This window comes from Chlorella variabilis (genome assembly GCF_000147415.1).
Source record: "Chlorella variabilis unplaced genomic scaffold CHLNCscaffold_2, whole genome shotgun sequence".
NCBI classification, from domain to species: Eukaryota; Viridiplantae; Chlorophyta; class Trebouxiophyceae; order Chlorellales; family Chlorellaceae; genus Chlorella; species Chlorella variabilis.
Window position 1 is genome coordinate 2,325,618 of NW_005435086.1, and position 22,601 is coordinate 2,348,218.

The 22,601-nt window shown below is 64.0% G+C and overlaps 6 protein-coding genes across 6 annotated transcripts; 3 read left to right on the top strand and 3 right to left on the bottom strand.

Annotated features, from left to right (window-relative positions):
* Positions 1 to 567: 567 nt before the first annotated feature.
* Positions 568 to 1,307, top strand: CHLNCDRAFT_138180 (hypothetical protein; the record flags this gene model as incomplete). The annotated part of the gene is made up of 3 exons (XM_005851260.1): positions 568 to 654; positions 906 to 1,012; positions 1,085 to 1,307. 3 exons carry the CDS (start codon positions 568 to 570, stop codon positions 1,305 to 1,307), a joined length of 417 nt encoding a protein of 138 aa, XP_005851322.1.
* Positions 1,308 to 1,628: 321 nt separating this feature from the next.
* CHLNCDRAFT_138181 (expressed protein) lies at positions 1,629 to 3,829 on the bottom strand (the record flags this gene model as incomplete). The annotated part of the gene is made up of 7 exons (XM_005851567.1): positions 1,629 to 1,804; positions 1,992 to 2,073; positions 2,201 to 2,431; positions 2,562 to 2,753; positions 2,908 to 3,095; positions 3,301 to 3,535; positions 3,710 to 3,829. 7 exons carry the CDS (start codon positions 3,827 to 3,829, stop codon positions 1,629 to 1,631), a joined length of 1,224 nt encoding a protein of 407 aa, XP_005851629.1.
* Positions 3,830 to 4,046: 217 nt separating this feature from the next.
* CHLNCDRAFT_138182 (hypothetical protein) lies at positions 4,047 to 12,160 on the top strand (the record flags this gene model as incomplete). The annotated part of the gene is made up of 30 exons (XM_005851261.1): positions 4,047 to 4,166; positions 4,296 to 4,755; positions 4,896 to 5,087; positions 5,238 to 5,340; positions 5,476 to 5,640; positions 5,710 to 5,795; positions 5,877 to 6,377; positions 6,483 to 6,697; positions 7,088 to 7,151; positions 7,435 to 7,600; positions 7,754 to 7,927; positions 8,095 to 8,168; positions 8,261 to 8,307; positions 8,515 to 8,611; positions 8,716 to 8,802; positions 8,907 to 9,034; positions 9,130 to 9,223; positions 9,347 to 9,470; positions 9,560 to 9,630; positions 9,723 to 9,849; positions 10,024 to 10,143; positions 10,254 to 10,332; positions 10,522 to 10,632; positions 10,785 to 10,823; positions 10,958 to 11,100; positions 11,206 to 11,299; positions 11,383 to 11,521; positions 11,615 to 11,658; positions 11,759 to 11,823; positions 11,911 to 12,160. The coding sequence occupies 30 exons, from the start codon at positions 4,047 to 4,049 to the stop codon at positions 12,158 to 12,160; spliced, it is 4,179 nt and encodes a 1,392-aa protein (XP_005851323.1).
* A 2,714-nt stretch (positions 12,161 to 14,874) lies between these two features.
* On the top strand, positions 14,875 to 15,533 carry CHLNCDRAFT_138185 (expressed protein; the record flags this gene model as incomplete). The annotated part of the gene is made up of 3 exons (XM_005851262.1): positions 14,875 to 14,948; positions 15,214 to 15,339; positions 15,461 to 15,533. 3 exons carry the CDS (start codon positions 14,875 to 14,877, stop codon positions 15,531 to 15,533), a joined length of 273 nt encoding a protein of 90 aa, XP_005851324.1.
* Positions 15,534 to 16,361: 828 nt separating this feature from the next.
* CHLNCDRAFT_138186 (expressed protein) lies at positions 16,362 to 17,075 on the bottom strand (the record flags this gene model as incomplete). Its single annotated transcript, XM_005851568.1, has 2 exons — positions 16,362 to 16,864; positions 17,051 to 17,075. The coding sequence occupies 2 exons, from the start codon at positions 17,073 to 17,075 to the stop codon at positions 16,362 to 16,364; spliced, it is 528 nt and encodes a 175-aa protein (XP_005851630.1).
* Positions 17,076 to 17,346: 271 nt separating this feature from the next.
* CHLNCDRAFT_138187 (hypothetical protein) lies at positions 17,347 to 21,829 on the bottom strand (the record flags this gene model as incomplete). Its single annotated transcript, XM_005851569.1, has 15 exons — positions 17,347 to 17,512; positions 17,698 to 17,753; positions 17,882 to 18,035; positions 18,218 to 18,352; positions 18,505 to 18,640; positions 18,811 to 19,077; positions 19,243 to 19,671; positions 19,805 to 19,878; positions 20,070 to 20,188; positions 20,339 to 20,461; positions 20,653 to 20,788; positions 20,991 to 21,067; positions 21,189 to 21,277; positions 21,424 to 21,670; positions 21,824 to 21,829. The coding sequence occupies 15 exons, from the start codon at positions 21,827 to 21,829 to the stop codon at positions 17,347 to 17,349; spliced, it is 2,214 nt and encodes a 737-aa protein (XP_005851631.1).
* Between the last annotated feature and the right edge of the window lie 772 nt (positions 21,830 to 22,601).

Below are 22,601 nucleotides of genomic sequence, written 5' to 3' on the forward strand. Positions count from 1 at the left end.
GGCGGGCGGGCGGCCCTCGTGAAGCAGCACAGCGCTTTTACCTGAATTACGCCCACCGTTGTGTTTGATTGAGTCAGGAGGTAGAGCAGCGCCGAGAGGACATCACCAGACCGCACCGACGCCGACACATTCTCCCACAGACTCCACCATAGTGCAAGCTGCACCCCCATCCCAAAGGAATTGAGGCGGCAGGCGGGCAAGGTGAGGGAGGCGGCTGGCGGGGGACGGCAGCGGCGGCAAAGTACCGTCGGCGGCTGAACACCCCCGTTGTGAACACATTCTGCACGTCACAACGCATTTTCAGGGGGGGCGCGCCTTTATGTTATGGTTCAGCCCCATTTCTGGCCGGGCACTCCAAGCTCAGAGGCACCAGCTACCCGCCAGGCCGCTTGCATCAATCACTTCTGAGCTATTTATGCACTCAGTGCATTGTTGAAGCCACAAAGCACACCACCGCACAGCACAGCAGGCACCAAAAGATGGCGCTCCACGAATCCCCTCTTTACGCATCTCGCGGCCCAATTGGCTCTGCAGGATCGCGTAGCCAGCAGGCAAGCCTTGCCCGAAATGTCTGCCATTGCCATCATACCGGGAGCGGGAGCTGCAAGGCTTGCAGTGGGCCGTCGGGCGCCTTTCAAGAGCGGCGTGTCGGTGGTGAGCAACAGGCTCGGTGGGGCGGGGAATGGGGCGGCGCGCGCTCCCGCACACCCGCCGCTTTGCTTGTTGGGCCTCTCCTGGCGGTGCCTGTTTGCGCTTGCCGTGTGGCCAACAGTGTGCGATACAGCTGCTGAGGCAGTGTGGTGCGTTTGAATCAAGCACAGATGCTTTGTTTAAAGCCTGCTCCTCCGGTGCAGGTGCAGCCCGCCCTGCCCCGCCGAGCAAGGGCTGCCCGCCCGCTGGCCCAGACTGTCTCTGCTCGTGCGGCCACTTCCAAGGCTTACATCTGTGTTGACTGCGGCTACATCTACGATGGAAGCGATGGAGCTTTTGAAAAGCTTCCCAACAGCTACAGGTGAGCGAGTTAGTGTTGTGCAGCTAGGTGTTGTGTGGCGCTTGACACGACCTGTTTCGGCCAACTGCGCAGGTGCCCCGTCTGCTCGGCGCCAAAACGCCGATTTAAGCCCTACACTGGCGGCACCGGGCGCAACGACGCCAAGAGCATGAATGCCCGCTACGACAAGCTGCAGCGGGGCGAGGGCCTGGCCAAGGGCGGCGGCGGCGACAACAGCGGCCTGCTGGTTGGCGTCGCTGCGGGCGCTGTGGCCCTGGCTGGGCTGTACCTGTACCTGTCCAGCGTATACAACTGAGAGCGCAGCGGCTGTTATTAATGTGGGCCAACGAGAGCGGCCAAGGAGGGCAGTTCGGTGATTTCCCATGCCGTTGCGTACTCGTCGAGTCCCATTCCGACGTAACCAGAGCAACACAAGACCCCAATCTTGGAGAGAGTCCTTCGCTTTACATCTCCTCTGTATAGTTCGGCACATGCCAGCACACGACTGCCTTGCAAGGACGAAACAGGACAGCACCTGGGACTGCTTGCTGGTCAGTGTTACATGCGCGTCGAAAGGGATGCACCATGCCAAATCTAGGCAGCAGGGCGGCACTGGACGGCTTGGCTCTTCCATCCCTCACTGCTGCTCCGTGTTGGTGTTCTCCTTGCCCTCCTGCTCGTGGCTGCCGCCCACTGATGCGTCGTGCTGTGGGGCCAGCGGCCCAAGGTACTCAAACCTAAAGATAAATCCCTTGCCCAGCACAGCGAGCAGGTGTCGGCAGTCGTCAGAAAGCCCGCACGCCCGCACCGGGGCTGCGGTGGCATCGGTGGGGCAGCAGGAGGGTGGGCCTTTGCAATCGAGCGGTGGCAGCGTTGACAGGCCAGGATGAAAGCGCCTAGCAATCTGTCGCGAGCCGCGAACCAAGGTTGCAACACCAACAACAACCAACTCCGTTTCCACCATGCGGCCCAGGCTGCCACCCCAACCATCCCACCTCACCCAACACACGGATGGAGCTGACGTGTGCCACTCGGTCACCGCTCTCCGAGTCAAACACATAGCAGTCGCCTTTGCTATTGCCCTGCACGGCCCAGCAGGCACAGGCATGCAGTCAGCAATGCGGCTCAAGACCAAAAATCTCTGGCATGCAGCCCTGGGAGAAGCGGAGAACGCCGATAGCACAGCAGGCAGCACGAGGCAAGGCTCACCGCGGTGATGTATCGCCCATCGGCCGTGCTGCCAAACTGGCAGCGGCTCTGCCAGCCACTTCCCCCGTTGCAGTTGGGCACTTTCCAAGTGGCTGCCACCTCCAGCTGTGGGACGCTGCTTTGGCCGCTACCGCTGCTTGGATCGCTGCTACTGCTGCCAGTGGAGAGCCGCCACACAAACATGCGGCCGTCACATGACTTGGTGGCAAGCCGTCCGCCTGGCAGGAAGCGCTGTGAGGGGCAGCAGTGGTGGCAAGGGAGGAGAGATCGAGGGATGCAACGGGACTGCGCAGATGCAAAGTGTGCAGGCAGGCAGGTGACAGGCAGTGGCTGTGGCAGTGGCGGGTCCGCCGACACTCACCATGCAGTCTATTGTGTCGCTGTGGCAGCTGCCCTGGCAACGCAGCTCCTGCCGGCTGCCCTCGTCGATGATTGGCTGCTGCCCGCCTGTGTTGGCTGCCTCGCTGCCTGCTGCCGCTGCTACAATGTCAAACTGTTGCAGCCGCCCCTTGCTGTTGCCCATCACTACGCTGGCGGCATCAGGCGCCATGGCCTGCAGCACGACAGCAACGGGTGGGCAGGCTGGAGGCATGCAGCCAGAAGCCGGTGCAAGCGAAGCAGGGACGAAGCATTGGCAAAACGTGAATTGACCAGACAGACAGCAAACAAGTGCCATAAAGAGGGTGCGCCACACCACCGCTACTCACAACGCAGCTGGCATCGGTCTGCAGGCTGGACAGGCAGGTCTCAGACGGCACGTCCCAGAGGCGCAGGTTACCATCACGTGACAGCGAGAGCAGCAGGCGTGGCGCCGCCGGAACGGCTGCCAGCTCCACCACCTCGCGGGCGTGCCCCCGCAGCAGACGCACCACCCGCGCCTCCACCACGCTGATGACTGTGGGAGTGGTGTAGGAGCCAAAGGGGCAGGTGGTAAAGCGTGTGTCAACAGCCAGCAGCAGCAGGGGATACGCCCATTGTCAGCTGCCTGGCGGTTCCAAGCCTCCCACAGGTGGCAGTCCACACCCCAAGGCACAGCAGCAAAGGTGCAGGTGTACCTGATATGTTGGCGTCACGACCTGCCACTGCCAGGCATGCGTCACCGGCAGGGTGCTCGCTCCACCCGGCCGCGCTCAGCCAGGCGGCGGCCTGCAGCTCCCCGCCGGGCGCGTGCTCCGAGGGGGCATTTGTGAAGTGCACCACCACCGCCACGTGGTCCCCCATGTGCTCCCCATCATACACGGTCGCCTGGTCCTTGCCCACAGTGGCAAACAGGTTGCCCATGGACGTGTCGGTGTGGTTGACCGCCAGCGCATGCACCGGCGATGCGTGGCTCTCCTGCAGCAAGGAAGAGATGCAAGCGGGCACCAGCAAGCAGCCATTGGAGTGTAAGCTGGCTGCACAGAAATGAAACACTCCTGGCAAATCGGGTGGCGCAGTGGCCACCTCCGCTGCCGGCGACGTGCCTGGGCCTCCATCGCAATCCTGGCGTCCACATGCCGCCCTGCTCACCTTGATCACCGTCTTCAGCTTCAAGTTTTGCAGCGCCTGCAGTCGATAGGCCGCCAGCCCGCCAAGCCGCTGCACCTCCTCCTGCCGCGCCTCGATCATCTTCGCCGCCTCAGAGTTCATGACACACGGCGTCAAGTGATGGGCAGGGCAGAGCAAGGAGGAAGATGAGAACTGATCGGGGGCCCAAGAGCGTGCACAAAGCTGCACCAGAGGGTGATGGCAGGGGCCAGACGGCGACGCAATGCCTGGTTTGCGCGCTGTGCGGCTCTCACTCGAATTCTTTACAGCTCAGCAGTAGGGCTCATTGCCCCACGAGCTCCTCACAATGCATGCCTCGATGCAGATCAGAACTGTCGCACTAGTCATCAGCATCCTGACTGGGGCCTTGGCCATAGCGTGGCCATCGCTGCCATGGCACTTGCTGCGGAGCAAGGACAGCGGTGCTACCTGCCCCCTGGTGCGTGGCACGGTATTAGTGCACGATCCAGCGCAGCGCCAGGCAGCCGTCACCCCGCCGGTGTGACCCTGCCGGGTGCCCGCCTGTGCCGCTCACAGCTTGTGCCAAACCATCCTCACCGCTGTGCAGGGCTTTGGCAGTCTCAGCAGCGAGCTGCCCTCTCCACATGGTGACCGTCTGCCTGGGCTGGGCCCAACCGGCAGCCCGCCCACGCTGGTCCTGTATGCCAATGCCAGAGTGTGGACCGGGGAGGCCGCTGCTCCGCACGCCCAGGCGTTTGCGGTCGACTCCGCCACAGGGCGCTTTGCCTATGTGGGCAGCCGGGATGGAGCACCCGCCGCGGCACAAGAGGTTGATCTGCGGGGCGCACACGTCATCCCCGGGCTCATTGACAGCCACCTGCACTTGATACCAGGAGGCCTCAGCCTGTCCCGCCTGGACCTCAGCCCAGCCGCCAGCAAGCAGCAGTTCATCGCCGCGGTGGCGGCAGCCAGCACGCGCGTCCCGAGCGGCGGCTGGCTGCTGGGTGGTGGCTGGGACGAGAGCCGCTGGGGAGGCGAGCTGCCCAGCGCAACCTGGATTGACCAAAGTGAGTGGGGCCATGCAGGAGCCAGGAGCCCGTCCAGCTGCGAGCTGGGGCGGTGGTGCGCCCCAGCCTGCTGATGATTGCGCCCCTGCTGCCGCACATTCACGCCGCCCGCCTGCCTTGCATTGCATCGGGTGCCGCAGTGACTCCCACCACCCCGACCTGGCTGGTGCGACACGACGCACATATGGGGCTTGCCAACTCCGCTGCGCTGCGGCTGGCGGGGATCGGGCGCGACACCCCCGACCCGCCCGGCGGCGCCATCCTGCGGCAGGGAGGCCCCGACGGGCAGCCCACCGGCCTGCTTACTGATGCAGCCATGCAGCTGCTGGCGGGTATGCTGCAGCTGCAGCCAATGCTGTTGGTTTGGCTTGCTCGCATCATGGGCACGGCTTGGTGGCGACTGAAGTGGCCAGCCTGCGTGCCGGCGCTCTGCCGACGCCAGGGCTTCTTTGTGCCTGCTCTTCTGCTCTCGCTTCCTGCAGACATCATTCCACCGCTGTCGGTTGAGGAGCGGCAGCAAGCATTTGAGGCAGCGGTGCAGCATGCCCTCAGCAAGGGCATCACAATGGTGCATTGCCTGGGCAGGTGGGGCTGCGGAATACTTGAGCTCGGGAAATGGGGCCGCCAGCTGCAGCAAGCGCTTTCCGCACACACCCAGCTCGCTTTGTTCAAAGCCGTGCCTGTGTGCGCCTCTCAGACTCTGCTCTGTTGCTGCTGCAGGGTTGCATTCATGGAGGGTGAGGAGGCGGCTTGGCAGGACTTGGAGGAGGTGTATCTGCCGGCCGCCAACCAGGGCAAGCTTCCCCTGAGGATCTACGCCTTTGTTGCCCTCCCCACCTGGCAAGTGGCGCTGCCGACCTGCCTGCCCGACAGGAAGCGAGCCTTGTATGCCGGCCACCTAGCAACCGATTCAATGAATGAGCGCACTCATCTGTGCTCACCTACTGCCCGCAGGCGGCGCATGGCAGAGCGAGTGAAGCAGCTGGGCAAGGCGCACCCCGGAGGCATGCTGCATTGGGGAGGGGTGAAGGAGTTCGCAGGTATGCTCCAGGGGTGCATTGTGCGCCCGCTGGCCTCCCTGCGTGTTGGTCCTGATGCCCTGGCTTGCTCCTGCTGTGCAGATGGCAGCTTGGGCAGTCGCACCGCACTCTTCCACGAGCCTTATGCCGACGAGCCGGGCAGCAGTGGCACGCGCACCATTGAGCTGGACAGGCTGCGCCAGCTGGTGGTGGAGGCAGATGCTGCGGGGCTGCAGGTCGCTGTGCACGCCATTGGCGACCGTGCGGTCGATGAAGTGCTGGACATTTATGCCGAGCTGGCGCACAGAAAAAATAGCAGCAGCGGCGGTGTTGGCGGCGGCAGCGTGCCTGTACGTCGGCGGCACCGCATCGAGCATGCCCAGCACCTGTCCAGCCCTGAGGTGGCGCAGCGGCTGGCGGCGGCGGGGGTGGTGGTAACCCCGAACCCGCTGCACCTGCTGGCTGACATGGCGGTGCTGCAGCCGCGGCTGGGCAGGGAGCGAGCGGGGGCGGGGCGCACATATGCGCTGCGCACGCTGGTGGAGGCAGGTGCCACCACGGCTTGTGGCTCCGACTGGCCCGTGGTGCCGCTGGATGCGCTGGGTGAGGCATGCGGTGCTCTCCTCCACTCTGCTGCAGGCACATGCATGGCCGTCAAGCTGCGTTTACCACCACGCTGGCATGTATTGCGCCATGGCACTGCTGCAGGTAGCCTCTATGCGGCAGTGCACCGGCAGGCGCCAGGGGGCGGCGCCGGGCCCTGGGCGCCAGAGGAAGCGCTCAGCGTTGCTGAGGCACTGGAGGCACACACCCTGGCGGGCGCTGCGGCTGCGGGGCTGGAGCGGGAACTGGGCAGCATTGCAGTTGGCAAGCTGGCCGATTTCGTGGTGCTTGGGGCCACGCCCGGAGACGCGGCGCCAGAGGTATGCCGCACTGTTGTTGGCGGCAAGTGCGTGTATGGCTGCCCCACCTGAGCGGCAGTGTAAGCAATGTCCAGCTGCTCCCAGCACGGTGGTGTGGCTGGGGCGATCAGGCTGGAGGGATTTAAGTTTAATCTGCTGCCGTTTGGTCCGCCCGCTGGCACGCTGGCAGCCAGGTTGGCATTATTAGCGATCTCCTTGCTTGCAACCCCGCCCTTACTACTTCTCCCAATCTTGAGATGCTGCCCTGGCGGCAGGGGCGGGCGTGAGTCTCGCAAGAAGATGGTGTCACTGGCAGAAGCTGCGCGCTGGGCGCTTCTAGCGCTAGTTTTGAACCCATGTTTATGCCTGACCCTTAAAACGTCCAGCGGCACATGTGGCGTCCCTCTCCAGCCCCAATTCCTGGCCCTCCCTCGCTGCCCGGGCACCAACAAGACGCTGGGGGACGCCGAGAAGCGTGAGTGTGTGCATGTAGCGTGAATGGGAAAGCCGGATCGGTCTATTGCGGCGAGCCGCGGGCCACCAAGTACCACCCCGCCGCCGCCGCCACGTTTTTTTTGCGTACAACAATGGCCGCCAGCCACTTGGTTGAGATATGGTGTGCCCATTCAATTGGCATACCCTGGAAGTGGCGTGTCCGGGAAGCCGTTGCTCTGCCCCCGGGGCTGAGAGGCTGGGCATGCCGGTGGCCACCACTGTGTGCCCGCCACCTGGTACTGCGTCAAGTGCCCTTCTTGCAGTGGGCTGGAAGTTTGCGCCCGTCATCTACACCCACCCCATGGAGCGTTACCAGCTGCAGTCGCCCGACACCTGGTTCAACGCATCCGAAGTGTTCTACCAGGACCTGAAGAACGAGAGCCAGACCATCTTTTCGTGGATGAGCAGTGACATCACCGACACGCTCATGTTCATGCCGCGGTGCGCTGACCCTGGTGCTGTGCTGCGCTGCTCTGTTTCCAACCTGTCTTGCTTTCTTGCTGAAACTCTGCGCGGCTTGGTGCCGGTGTGCCACGGGGCGCTCACCCGACAGCTGCATTCGTACTTCACCACGCCTCGCAGGAGCTTTGTGTCCCTCATCAACTCCAGCACCACACGTGGCGCAGAGCGTTCGGCCATCATTGCCGGCGCGCCGTTTGTGGATGGCCGCTCCACCGCCCGCCTCTTCTACTCTGTGGCGGAGGTGTATGACCAGCGGGGGCCGGGGAGGGGTGCCAAGGTGCCGGGCCTGTGGATGTACACCTACCACATCTTCTACAGGCAAGCTGGTGGTGTTGGGCATGGCTGCGCTGGGCAGAGGTAGCTGGGACCACGTCTGCGGCAGCTTGGCAGTTGGGGAGCCAGGATGCCTCTCCCGCATCCCACCCTTGCCCGTGGTTGCCGCTGCCTGCCCCCTGCTGCAGCTGGAACGGCTGCTCCAACCAAGAGTTTGCCCTGAGCCTCAATGGCACCCGCGAGCTGGTGCAGTACCTGCTGTGTGAGTGCGCTGCGCCTGCCGCTGCCGTTGAGGTGGCGGTGTGCTGCCCGGCTTGATCCGCTATGCCTACCTTGCTGCCTGCCGGCCATCAGGTCCCTATGGCGTTCACGAGGGCGACTGGGAGCACATCTCGCTGCTAGTGTGCGCCGAGGATGAGACGATACAGCAGGCGAGTCGGGGCCGGTGTTGCCATGCATGTCCAGACCCAGGAGCAGTTGACTGCCAGCCAGTTGCGTGGGATTGCAGGCAGCCAGGACCGCTGCTTGGCAATGTGTGGTCGGCTGTGCTTTGTGCTTGTGGGGAACGCTCATTTCACATGGCTGCTGCCGCTGCCGTCGCCCTGCAGACTGCCTACTCGCAGCATGGATGGTGGGAGACGCGAGACTGCACCCAGCCGGGGCAGTGCCCCATGGAGGCAGACGATGTGGGGGTGATGCACCCGGGTAAGGGCACGGCTGCAGCAGCAGCAGCATCCCCACCTTTGCACCTCTGAAGGCTGTTGCATGGGGCCCCATTTCACGCTCTCTCGCTCATCCGCTCTGCGCAGTTGCTCACTCTGGCTTCGAGTCCCATGCCAATTACTACGAAGAAACGGAGCTGATGGTTTATGCCTGGAAAAATGCAACCTTCAAAGGTGGGCTGTGTGGAGCAAGCCAGCAGCACATCGGCGCAGTCGCTGCCTCGCTCCGCCTGCCGCTGAGGTGCTGATCACTGCCTGCTTGCATGCCCGGCTTGCAGGTGTGAGCCTGGACAACCTAGGGGGCGTGTGGGTGGGCGACCGCACCAAGGCAGACAGAAGCCGCAAGTTTATGCCCAACAGCACCAACGTTGTGCGGGTGCCCAGCCTGGAAGAGATTGCCGCAACGGTGTGTGCACAAAGTGCCTCATGTGCCTTGAATGCATGGCAACTGATGCAGGCAGTGAGGTTTCCACATGCCTTCCTGCCCTTCTCCTGGTGCAGAACCTGACGGGCTGGGAGTGGGCCATCTACCCAGGGAACTGGGGCGCGCCGCTTGCAAAGCAGAATACCACTTTTTATTGCTTCGACGAGAACCGTGAGTGCCTGGCTGACTTCTGCCAGCTGCTGGTGCTCGAGTTTACACTGGGCTTGTCTTCTCTGCAGCAAAGGCCCCACGCAGGGCCTGACAGTATTGCTGTTGAGCTGCACACACGTGCAGAGACCACACTGTCCAAGTGCCTGGAGAATGCAGCATCTCGGGCGCTGCAAACCACCTTCAAGCTTCTGGACACGTTGTCGCTGGCAACTGGCGGCGGCAGCCTCCTCCCAAACACTGGCCTAGGGTACAGCGTGCCGACGGTCTGCCTGCCTGCTTGCGGCAGACAATGGCATGCTGCATCAAGGCTGCGGCCTGTCCCGGCCTGTGCTGCAGATTTGATGAGGAGACCTATCAAGCGCAGGCTTCCAGCAACAACACGTGGGCCGCGCCAGGCGCCATCACGGGTGGGTGCATGGCCCGGCAAGGCACTGCCTGGCATGTTTATTGGTGTTGCAAGCACAACCCCGGCCCGTTGTATTGCATGTACTGCGTGCAGGCCCACTGTACCGCACCTGGACCTACCAGTGGCTGCCCGAGCGCCACTCCCCCATTTTTGACTCATTCAAGGGCAATGAAACACTCACCTGCCCCCAGGATGCCCAGATTACGCTGGCGTTCCCAGAGTGAGTCCGGGCATTATTGGGCAGCTATGCCGTGTCCAGTGCAGCTGGTTCATCATTAGATGCACACCGCCAGTCGCTCCCCAAGGCTGCAGGGCGGCTGCTGACGACCATGCTGTGCTGCGCTACCGGCCACTCACCACTGCGTTTCATGCTGTGTGTGACTGTGCTGTGCAGTGTCAGCGATTTCCGCACCAGCACCTCCATCCAAACCATTGTCAATTACCTGGTTGGCATTTGTGTGGGGGCCGTCGTCATGAGGCAAGCCTCTGCCGGCCAGCCTTGGGCCTTCAGCACGTCAGCGGCGGTGGTGCCTTGTGGCGCCCCTGTCCTGCCGCCTGTCTGCACGCAACACCCCGCCCTGCTTGTGTGTGCCCGCCCACCCCCCGACACGCCCTGACCCACAGTGCCGTCTTCATCCTGCTGCTGGCGATCCCGGGCCTGGCCGCAAAGACACTGAGGGCCCCCAAGATTCTGTATGGGGCTGTACGTTCTGCTCCCGGCGCGTTCAAGTCCGTAGCCAATAAGATCAAGGATGGCAGCAGCCACGCTGGAGGGAAGCCAGCGGTAGTAAGCCCTCCAGAGCAGCCTGCCGCTGGTGGCACGGTAGCGCCCCCTGACGCGGACGCAGCTGCCCAGCTGGCTGGCCTGAGCCGCCCTGCGTCAGCCGCTCAGATCGATGTTGTTGTGCCAGAGACGGCCGACGAGAGCACGGCAAAGCTAGTGTGGCTGTTTTGGGCGGGTGCGCTGTGGGTTGCTGCAGCCGTCCTGCTGTCGCTGGGCACGGTAAGTTGCCAACAGCACATGGATGGGCGTGTCGGTCGCGGCCAATGTGCCACCACACCACTCGCGGCAGTCAGCCAAGTGCCGCTCACCCTGGTTGCATTTCTGGTTGTGCAATCCTTGTTCAGCGCTGCCATGCCACCCCGCTCCTGCAGGCCAAGATGATGAACAACTCAGTGGCGTCGACCGCAGCGGTGGGTCCAGCGCTGTGCCGAAATGCCTGCCGTCAATCGGCATACCCATGCAGGCCTGATGCACGGCAGCGCCACATGCGTAACCCCAGTCTCACTCCCTTGTGCCTGCACCCTTCTCCTCTGGCTGCGTGCAGGAGATCTTGGGCACCACGGCTGCTATCCTGGCCGTGCAGTGGTTGGTGATCGGCTCGCTCATCATCACGGCCGTGTGCGACCTGGCGTCCATGTTCATGGTTCTGCTGTCCCACAAGCCCACCCTAACTTTTTGGCGCTGGCGGTACGCTACAATTTGAATACTTATTTGAATATAGTTTTGAACTTTGTCCGATGCAAAACAGCTTTCCACCGGCCCACCACCCAAGCACTGCTCCCTGTGCCGCAGCGTTCGCAACCGGCTGTACTCCGAATGGGTGCACCGCCATGTGTTCCGCATAACGGTCGCGCTGGCTGGTTTGATGGTTATGGTCATCTCACTGGTGAGCGCTGGCAAGTGTGGGGAGCCCTTCAATGTGTTGCTGTGATGGCAAATGCCAAGCCTCTGCCCCTGTTGTACGCGCAGGCCTGCATTCTGTTTGGGCTGGGCCTCATCATCGTCACCGTCCAGCTGGCAGTGCGGCTGGCCTGCTCCGAGATATCCAGCCTCGACGTCGACCAAATCACCGTGGACGCTGTCTGCCTGACCATTCCTGCCATCTCCGGTGCGTGCCATGTTGCTCTGCTGGTGCGCAGAAATATGTTTAGCCTCGCCCAGCTTTAGCCCTGCTCAGCCTGCCTGACCGGTCCGCCTGCAGACGAGCCCATCTGCGGCTGGCAAGTGTTGGAAGTTTGTTACGACGTGAGTGCTGAAGCGCTATGTTCTAGCATGCCGCGCTAGCTTGGCTGCGTATGCATGGGGGATGGCCATGATCAGCCCATGCACCGGTGCCCTGCTGCAGATCACCAACATGGGCGTGCTATCCCTGGTTCTAGGGGCAATGTTTCTGCTGTGGAGCCACATTGTGTGAGTGGCAGGTTCATGGAGCCATGTGCAGGCATGCTGCCTGCTCTGCCTTGGTGGAATCCAGCATGCTGCCCTCATGCGCTGCAGGTGGCTCATCCTGCTGCTCCTGAGCATCTGGCGCTATCTCGACTTCAAGATCGTGCTGCCCCAACAGCCGGCGGCAGCAGCCGGCGACGGCAGCTGCGCCAGCGGCAGCGCCACCGCCAGCAGCAGCGCCGCGCTTGCAGCGGGGGCCGAAGCAGGGGACAGTCCCAGCACAGGCGACGGGTTAGAGAAGATCCGGGTTGCGGTGGACGCCTCACCGCTTCCTGCTGCTGGCTTCAGCAACAATGTTTAGCGAGCAGGGCCACCCTTGGGGTCCTGCCCAGAGAGAGATACAACACAATAATTACACATGTTTCTCAATGAGGTCCACCTGCGTTTTTTCCTGCCTCCCCTTGTCTCGTGCACATTGCCTTCTATCATTGGCTCACTGGAGATCTTGACTCGAACACGCAGAGCCTGCTGTTACATTATCTCATTATATATCTTTGTGCGCTTCGACTGAGCCTAGCCTACACTTCGATTGTAATCTGACTCCATCAAGGCTGCCAACCGCTGATGATGCCGGAGCGGGCCATCAGCCTCAGCGCCACACTCTTCTGGAGCTGGGCGGTAAGCCTGGCCCAGCGCTGCTGCTCGTAGCCTTCGCAGCCACCCTCTGGCGGCGGCTGGGCGCTTGCGCTGGGGGCAGCTGAGCTGCACGCCGCGCCGGCGTCTGGTTGCCGGGCATCTTCCCTACTGCCCTCCAGGTGGGACTCTGCGGTGCTGCAGACCTGCAGCTGAGCATGGTACGAGCGGGCTGCTGCCACTTCCACCATCGCCGCCATCAGGCGGTCGTCAACTGCGGGCAGTTGTTGCTGCCGAGAGGCTGCTGGTGGTTGCTGCTGGGACTGAACGTCCATAGTCATCTGGACAAGGCCAACTGCACGCAAGGCAGAGCCACAGTGGTGGGTGCCCGCATGTCTGGGCGCATGTGGCGAGGCATTGACCATCGGGTCACTGGGAATGCCACTGATAAGTATCCAAACGCATTTCGGAATTCAACCCGATCAGCGCGCTTCAGGCCGCACTTGCTTAAACGAGTCGGGAGCGCGCGCTTGCGGGCTTCGTGAACAAACCAACGCACGGAGCACAAAGTACCTCAATGAACCGCCACGCACTTGCAACCGCAAGTAAGCGTCCAGGCGTTGAACTCGATGCGCCAATGCGCCTAGTCAGCGGCGGCGGTCCGACAGGCACCCGCGCCTGCCTGGGGCTTCACGACCGCAGCACAAACCGCAGGACGGTCTCTGCCTGCGCCTTGAGCACTTCCTCTGGGAAGCCACACCGCTGTGCCAGCCAGGGCAGCACCGGGCAAGCCGCGGCATCTGCCGGCGGAACTGCCAGGCTGAATGCGGCGCCCAGGATGGCCCTGCACAGGCAGCAGACTCCAGCACCAGCAATCATCCAGAGTGGGAAGCATGCACAGACAGAATGACACGCACAGATAGAATGATTGACGGGCAGCCATCTAAGCTGCACTGCATTGCACCGACGGCAAGCACGCCTGGGCAGGAGGCAGCGGAGCGGAGCCGCCATGCGGCCGGCCCTCACCTGCCATCAGCTTGCCGCCTCGCGACAGCGCGCCGCCAGCGTACGGGGAGCCTGCCGAGTACAGCAGCTCCAGGATGGCGCAGCAGGTGCCCAGCTCCACTGCGGCAAATGCTGCAAGGTCGGCCTGCACAGGTATGCAAAGGAGCAGCAGGGTTGGCAGCCTCACTGCGCTCCATGCACCCTCGGTGCACGCACCTGCCCCTCCTCTCTGTGGCCCGCTTGCCTGCAGCTGGGTGTGGAGAGCGGTCAGGTGATCATACACAGAGGGCTCCGCCACCTTGTGCTGAGCCGCCACCTGCGTCGCCGCCAGCAGCCCCTCTGTGCAGAAGCAAACGTAAGCGTTGCCCAGCACCTTGCAGGCGCTGCAGCGCACTGCCTGGAGGGCGGCTGTTTGTGCCTCAGCTGCACCAAGGCCGGCCGCTGCCCGGCAGCGCTGCAAGGCCACGCACACGCAGGCGGCCGCCGCCAACAGCACCGGACCCTCGGCAGCGATCTCCCCCGCTCCCAGCGCTGCTGCCTCGCCCACTGGCAGGCGCTGTTTGTCTGCAAGGAGCTGAAGGGCTGCGAACCTGGCAGCTGTGGGGGCGCGCACTGCACTGCACAGGCACAACAGGGCAGCAGCCCCCCGCTCTGGAAGGGTGTAGGGCGGCTGGGGCGGCATGCTGGGACTTGTGAGCGACAAATGAGCCAGGGACCTGACAAGCAACCTTGAGCCCCACTTTCTTTTCGTGCGCCATCTCCTGCCTTTGATATCAGCCCTTGACCGGTGTGCTCACACTGGCAACTGGCAGCAGCAAGTATGGCAAGGATGGCAGCAAGCCGCCTGGGCGTTGGGCCCCCGACGGCGCGGAGCCACGAGCTGCTGCAGCTTTGGCGACCAGGCATGCGGCAGTGCAGGTTCCTGGGCCATACATCAACCGATCCCAAGCCCAGAAACTTGAGGACCAGTGCAAGAGCTGCCGCAGCACTGATGGCAGCGCTCGCAGAGGCGGGACCCGCCGCCGCCGCCGCCGCCCAGGGGGCGGGAGGGTGTGCAAGGCCCCCCTAGAAGGAGTTGCCCCTCTCTCCTGGCGCTGATCGTCGGTGACCGTCCCTTCAAGTCCACGGACCCCCCAATTAAGCCCTTGGGCCAAAGATTCGGTGATCTGCACGACACGCAGAGCACAGGTCAGGGGTGATAGCACTCCCCACACGCTCCCCGACACCTCGTAAACGCTGGATCCCTCGCAAGCGTCTGTCCTTGGTGCTGTTGGCGAAGCCGCCCCCCGTAATCGCTCGCTCCCGCCCTTCATCTCTTCGAGCCCTACTTGAAACATGATGGCTGCTTCCCTCTGCCCCAAGGCCCCCGCTCTTGCACGCCCAGCTGCTGCCCGCAAGGCCGCCAGGGGGGCAAAGCCCGTCGCGCCACGGGCAACGATGCGAGACCTGCGAGGCGACGAGTTCGACTCCAACCAAATCCTCGGCGGGGAGTGGACGCCCACATTGAGCTGGTGAGCTCCCGGGGGCCGCTGAGGCAATTGGGACAGCCACCCGCCGCCGCCATCATCCCCATCATCAAGGGGGGTCCCAGCCAAGCTGCCATCTGCCTTGGTCCCTCGCAGCCATTCGCCTGCTTGTCCACCATGCATCTGGCATAGTGCTTGCCTGCGGTGCCAGCTCTCGTCTGCGTCGCTTCCCGCCTGTCATCCCACAGGCATCTGCCGCAGCGCTCCCCTGCTCAAGAGCTGCGCCTACACCCCTGCCGCCCTGCCGCAGGACCCTGCCCACCACCCGCGTGGCCAACACCTCGCAGCACACCACCCTGCCCCGCGGCCACGCCGACGAGGAGGACAGCTTCGAGCCCGGCAACGTGCTGGGCGGCGAGTGGGACGCCCGGTCCTGGTGAGTGGGCGCTTTTGGAGCAGCAAGCTTGTTGCCACTCGCCTTGCGACCCGCCGCTCCTGTTCATTCCCAGCTTTTCACCCCCGCACCCCACCCCAACCGCTCGTGGCCGATGATGCAGCTCCCTGGCGAGCTATGACGATGTACTGGAGCACTTTTACTCGATGAAGCACCCCAAGAAGAGCTCCAACTGATGAGCCTGCCCCGCTCCCTCCAGCGTGCCGCCGGCCACCGCGCCCCTGCTGGGTGCGTGCAGCAATGCAGGCGCGATCCAGCGCCACCCGCAACGTATCGGTGTCGCTGGATCGGCCTGAAAGGCCCCACGTGACACATATACACCATGCGTGCTCGCCCATTTTTCAAACGCCCCCCCAAGCCCCCAGCCCCCAAGGCGCCGCTTCCCAAACCCATGATCTGAGCAATGCATTCCATTTTTCTGTTGGCCGCGCCTGATTGCCCCGCCTATTCTGTTGAGAAGAACCCACCTAAACAGATACATTCTTCGACAAGGGGCCTGCTCGCTGCTGCCCATGTGTTTAAGTACCTGATTCAAGCCACTTCCCCATGTGCTCCGGGGTTACTTCCCGGATGTGCCATTGCTGCGCTTCGCCGCGTGTGACCTCCTGTGCTACTACCGCGTCTTGCTGTTCCGCTGTACCAATGCCCGCTGCTGGGCTGCTGGGGCGTTCGATCGACTTGTAACATCTAGCGTGCAAAACACATTCAGAAAGATGCAGCAGCATCGGTTGGCCACACGAGAAAATCATACCGTTGGCCGCACGAGAACATCAAACAACGACACGCAGCGCTCCTCGCTCAACTTGTAGCAGGCAAGAAACAGGGGCATAGCAGGCCTGCCACGACAGAAGGGGGAAGGACAGGAGCACAGCGCAATGGCACTCGAAAGTGTGTGAAAACTGGCCCATGGGAATTCAGTTTCTGTTTTGAGTTGCGGATGCTTAAGAAAAACTGGGCTGCAGAATCGCAGCACCGAGACGCTCAGACCAATGTAGCACGCGAGCTCACTTGCGCCCGCCCCTGCCCTTCTTCTTGCTGCCGCCACGCTTCTGGCTCTGGCTCTTGGCGGGCTGCTTGGCGGGCTGCTGCTGCTCCATGGCAGGGGTGGCAGCCGGCACAGGCTCCGTTGAAGCTGCCACAGGCTGCACATCCACCAAGGCCGCATGTGGCTCAGCAGCTGGGACTGGTGCAGGCGGCACCACGGGCTCTGCGGCCTGCTGCAGCACCTCAGCAGCGGCGCTGATGCCTTGCTGGAGCACAGCAGTGGCCTCCTCCTCGCGCGGGGCGGCGCGGGGCTGGTTGACCTCAGAAGAGTCGCTCTCTGCCGGCACAGATGCCCCGATGGCTTCGGCAGAGCTGGCAGGGGAGCTGCGCTTGGCCTCAGCCTTCGCCACTGCATCCTGCAGCTTGACGCTGACGGATTCGGCTGCGGCGGCAGCGGCTGCGCCTTCTGCCGTGTCGTGGGCGCTGCCCAGCAGCGGAGCCGGGTCTGGAGCGGAGCTCCTCACTGCGGGCGATACGGAGGGGTGCAGGAGGATGGCACATTGGCATGAGGGGTGTGTAGAATGATAGAAGGGAGGGTGCAGCAGACCAGGAGCAGGCGGGTTCGAACGGCCAACAAAGCGACGCTCGTGCGGCACTGCCGATCGCATGGATCGCGATCGCCAGCAATAGATGACGATTGGAGGCTCACCCTGCTTGCTCCCGCAGCAACCCATAGTGACACACTGACGTGCAAGGCGGAGGGAAGGGACGCACAAGCCGATGTGGTGCGAAGATATGGCAGGCAGGCCATCAATTGAGCTGTCCTGGGCACCGGTTCAGGGCACGGCGTGGGCTGTGCCCAGTACGTGGCGCGTATTGCCTGGCGGGCTTTGAAATGGTTGAGGGGCCTTTAGAAATTGGGACACACAAATGGCAGAGGGATGAAATAGGAGAAAAATTGGGGATGCACATGCAAATGATATACAATGAGGCTCATTGCCGCTCTCAATCAGCCGCCGCCGCGCCCGCCATCGCGGTCGCCACAATGTCGCGCCCTGCACCTGCCGCGTAGCTGGCCAGCAGGTCAGCGTCGCGCAGCAGCGGCTCCAGCCTCAGCCGCCCGCTCAGCTCCACACAGAACTTGAGCATGCCATCAAAGTCCCAATTCTCGCTGGAGAAGGGAAGGGGAGGAGAAGAAGAGGCATGCATGTGGCGGGTGCGTGCGACGGTAGCGGCAGGTTGTCCCCATGCGCTGCAGGCGGCATCATAGTTGGTGCGGCTGGGATCAGCAACATTTCCCTGCCCAGCGCTTGCCTGAGTATTGTCCTGCGGTGGTGCTCCAGCACAGCGACGCACAGGTAGAGGTGGAGCCCCGGCACGCCCGACCAGATCGCCTCCCACAGCCGCAGCACCTGCGTCGTAGGCAGCCGACGGCATGTGCACAGGGCTGAGACTCGTCTGAGCGCAACAGAACAAAAAATCCCACAGGGAGCATGCAGAATCAAGATCACAAGACCAGCGCCCAGCCCGGCCATCGAACCTCCTCAAAGCCGAACTCCCGCTTGAAGTGCAGCAGCAGCCAGCGGTAGCAGAAGAAGAAGTTGAGGCAGTCGTGGGCCTCCAGGTGCGCATACAGCGGCGGGTCCAGCAGCTGCACCAGCGACCGCAGCGCCAGCAACTGCGCGTGCATGGCCCTGCAGCGGGGCACGGGCCGGGATGGGCAAGGCCGGGCAAGCGAGTTGGGCGATGTCCAGGGGCGCACCAGCTGCCGGCAGGCGTGCAAGCAATCAGTGCCTGGTTTCCAAACAACCATGAACGACCAAAGGGCAGCCAGGCCACAAAATGGGCTCTGAGCAGGGCAGGGAGGCTTGCTCACCGCGAGTCGCTGCAAAAGTTGGCTTCCATGCGCTCCATGAGCGAGGCAAAGCACCAGAAGGCCTCCGCCTCAACCCCCAGCGCATCCGCGTTGGCCAGCTGCCCGCTCTCCGCCACCGCGCTGCGCATCACATAACTGCGAGCAGCGGCCATTCCGCAAGAGTTCAGGGCCGGGTGAGGTGGGCAGGAAGCTTGGTAGGCTTGGCTAGCCACGTGCTGACCCGCTGCCAAGCTCACAAGCCCATCCTGCGCAGCAGGCACACGGTGCTGCTGCATGGCGGCGCTCACAGGCAGGGCGCCGCCAGGTCGCTTTGCCCCTGCACGTAGCCAAGGTCCTGGTTGTACCGCTCATAAGTCAACAGCATCTCGCGCAGCATGTTGTGCGCCTGGCTCTTCTCCCGCGCAAAGAAGCGGAGGCCACGGTCTGCAGGAGGCGGCGATAGGCAGGAGGGCGGGCGTCGGGGCGAACAGGCTGCTGGCGCTGGCCGTAGTGGCACTGCGGTGTTGCTGGCACATCGGAGCAGGGCTCGACAGAGGGAGCAGAGCAGCTGTGGCCACAAACACACACACACATGCCGCGCTGTCGTGGCCCACCCGTGCGCCGCACGTCCTTGTCGATGCGCGTCCGCCGCTCCCGCCACTTGCTGCACTTGGCCTCCTGCCCCGGCAGCATGGTGCGCCACTGGCTGCGCAGGCGCTGGAAGGCCGCCCGCCGCTGCTCCACCTCCTCCTGCCGCTCGGCCCTGGTGGAGCCGGGGGCGTGCAGTCCCAGCAGCAGCTTCCAGGCCTCGGGCCGCGCCTCCGCCTCCACACCGCCGTCGTGCACGCGCTGCTTGAACTCGGAAAAGTTGGTCATGCGGCCTGCGGGGCGGGCGGGCGACACGGGCAGCACAGGCATGGGCAAGGCGGACGCCAGCCACGGTGTGGAGCTCGCGGCGCGAGCCAGCCGGCATCCCACCAAGCCTGCCATCGCATGGCAGCAGTCAGCATGCGCCAACACCGTGCTGCCTGCCCAGCAGCACTCACCATCTGCATCGAAGAAGGTGTGGAGCTCAGCCAGGCTGAGCGGCGGCGGGGGCGGGCGGGCGCGGCTCCACGGCGAGCCGCCCGCCGCCGCCGCGCCGCCGCCGCCCTCTATCAGCTCAAACACCCCCAGGTCTGTGGAGGCCTCCAGGCTGCTGCGCCGCGAGTCGGGGTCAGGGGCCGGACCTGCCGGCGCCGCTGCTGTTGCAGGGGTGCTGCTTGCTGCCGCCGCCGTCGCTGCCGCCGCCGCCGCGGTGGATGCTGCCGCCGTCAGGTGCGGCTCGGCCATTGGGCCGCCCGCCCCCATCAGCATGCTGCCGCTGAACAGGGAGGAGGCCGTGTCCCTGGCGTTCTGCGTGAGCTGCTGGAAGCGGTCGACAAGCTCAGACAGCTGGGCCCGCAGGCTCATGTCGCCCTCAGCCGCCAGCGGGCCTGCAGGCGGGCGGCATGGGCCAGCGGGCTTGGCGATGCAGGGAGCGCCTGGCAGCCGGGGAATGACTCATGCAGGGAATGCGCCATGCACACCCACAAAACGCAGCGCCAGGTTCCGGAGCGCACCACCCACCCGCAAAGGGAGAGTAGGTTGAGGATGCGCCCGCCGGCGGCCTGCCCACCAGCACATCAGTGAGCTCCAGGGAGCTGCAAGGGGGCAGCAGGGACAGGCGGCGCAGGAGGTGGCAGGGTCGGCGCGACAAGACGCTGGGTACGGCTCTCACTGCAGCAGCCGGATGCATACTGGCGCTCGGCTGACTGCCCGCGTTGCGGCTGCTGCTGCCCCGGCAGCCACGGCCACGGCCACGACACAAGGTGCCCTGCTGCTTCGCACTCACAACAGGCTGCGCTGCAGCGGGTCTGTGGTGTCGTTGATCAGGTAGGTGTTGGGGTCGTCGGCAGACCGCACCAGCGGGCCGTGCTCCCGCAGGCATGACAGGAACGACTTGATGCCGCCCTGCGACCGACAACGATGGGGGGCGCCGGCAGGCAGGGGTGAGGCGCAATGGGCGGGGTGACGGATTGGTTTGCCATGGGGCGTCAGGCGTCGCATCAGGGGCAAATCACAGCAGCTGATCTGTGCAGATGCTGGCAAAACCGTGCGCACGTTTTGGAAGTGGAGGGAGGGCAGCGACACGCCGGTGGCCAGGGTGAGGGTGATGCGGTGCTGCCCCAGCGGCGGCGTGTGCTTATGGATGGCGCGCACATCGGACAGCGGGATGGGGTGCACCTGCAGAGGCACGGGGGTGGTGTTGGGTTGGGGGCAAGGCAAGAGAGGCGAGGCAGCAGAACTGTTGGGAAGGCAAGAGAGATGAGGCAGCTGGGTGGATGGAGCAGGGGAACCACCGCAGGCGGGCGGGTTCGAGTCCCACCATCGCACCCCACCCCAAGCCTGGCCCAGACAGCTGGCGTGCTACCCACCGCATACATGGTTCGATCCTTGGCGCTCTCCACGGCGCCATTGCCGCCGCCGGCATCCCCCCGCTGCCCAGCGCCGCTGGCGTCCTCCAGCTGCACCGCGCCCGCGGCGTACGGCAGCCAGCAGATGAACAGGCAACTGCGGAGCGGCGGGCGTGGCATGGCGGCACGCTTGGTAAGCCGAGAGCAGGAGCCCCAAACTGCCGGCTGTTCCACGTGTGGGGAAGGAGCCAGCTGGTTCGGCTGATATGAGCTTGACTGCGGCAGCATAGGGTGAGGCGGCACATGCTGCCCGCTCCAGCCCACCCAGCCAGCAGACAGCAGGCCCAGTGGCAGCTCACTTGTACTGCTTGATGAGTGACAGCCTGCCCAGGATGCGCTGGTGCCGGCTGGCGGTCGGGAACACGCACACCCCCTCCTGTAAGCATCAGGCGGCCACGCAATCAGCACATTGCGCATCAGTCTCAGGTGGAAGAGGCGATCATTCTGTGGGCTCGCCAAGCGCACGTGCGCTGCTGCCAACCACCAGCGCCACCCACCTTGACAAAGACAACCTCTGTGTCGGCTCCCCCCACATCCTCCCCCACATCGCTGTACTCATCGCTGGACGCGTTGGCCGCGCACACACCTGGAGGGGGCATGATGGGCGATGCAGGCATGCAACATGGGAGCGTGTGATGCAGAGTACGCATGCTGCGCAAAGCATGCCCGTGTTGGGAGCGGGTGGCGGGCGGGTGCCAGCAGGACTGGCCATCCAACCACTGCTGCGTGCACCTTCATACTCGTCTTCGATGTCTGCAAGCAGCGGCTCATCCATGTGGCTATCCGCAACATGCTCATCCAGCGGGTGAGAGGCCAGGCCTTCACTCGGCAACCAGTTGTCCCGCACCGCCGCCGAAAGGTTGGGGTAGCCTCTGCCCAGCTCGTGGCGCCCCGTCATGCTGCCCTCCCGGCTGATGCCGCCGGGCAGCCTGTCCTGCGCCGTGCAGAGCAGCCCCTCGCGCACCTCCGGGCCCTGCACCTGCGGCGGCGAAGTGGGCGGAGCTCGAGTGCGCCGGCGCCCGCACAGTTGCGGTGGCGCAGGGCGGCAGGCGCCCTGCCCATGCTCCCGGCACCTCTCGGCTGCACGGCGGTGCGCTGATCACACTGACCCAGCCCGGCAGCCCAAACCCACCTCCATGGAGGTCAGTAGGGCTTCCGGACACTGGGCTCAGCCAGGCGCGCTGCTGTTCAGGCATGCATGTCGGACGATGCACTGGAGGAGCGCCAGTTGTCGCGCTTCAGTTCCCTCCGACAGGCGAGTTGTCACCCATGACAAGGGAGTTGTAAGCCTGCTGGGCACCTTGAAATGTTACAAGCAAGTGATCCCAGACCGACAGGACAGCGCTGGGAACCGGAGAGCATCAGAGACTTTCATGGAGCCAGCGGGCAACACGTGGCGGCGACAGCCGCCCGGTTTGTTGGAACAGCAGCTTTCAATTTAGCTTAACAATCCCTACAATCTTCCGATTAAATCTCAAGTCTGTGGTACAAGATACAGTCCAGGTTCCCAACCTGCAGGTCAGCCAGGTTCCAAGTCTGCCGCAAGCCGCCCGTGCTTGTCGCGCACCCGTTCCAGGTCGGGGCACGCCAGCAGCAGGGTGGCAGCCACCCCGGCATGCCCCTGCACCGCAAGCGCGGCAGCATAACATAAGCCATCTTGAGGTGGAAAGTTGATGGCAATGCAAGCGCTGCTGAATGACGGGCGGGGAGTTCAGTCGGCACCATAGACCCAAAACCCCAGTAGTCACATCCCGCCTCGGCTTACCTGCTGCACGGCCTTGTGCAAGGCAGTCTGCCCGTCGGCGTCCTGCAACCTGGCATTGGCCTTGGCATCGAGCAGCAGCCGCACCACGTCTGCGTGGCCCATGTAGGCCGCACGGTGCAGCGCGGTGGCGCCACCCGATTGAGTG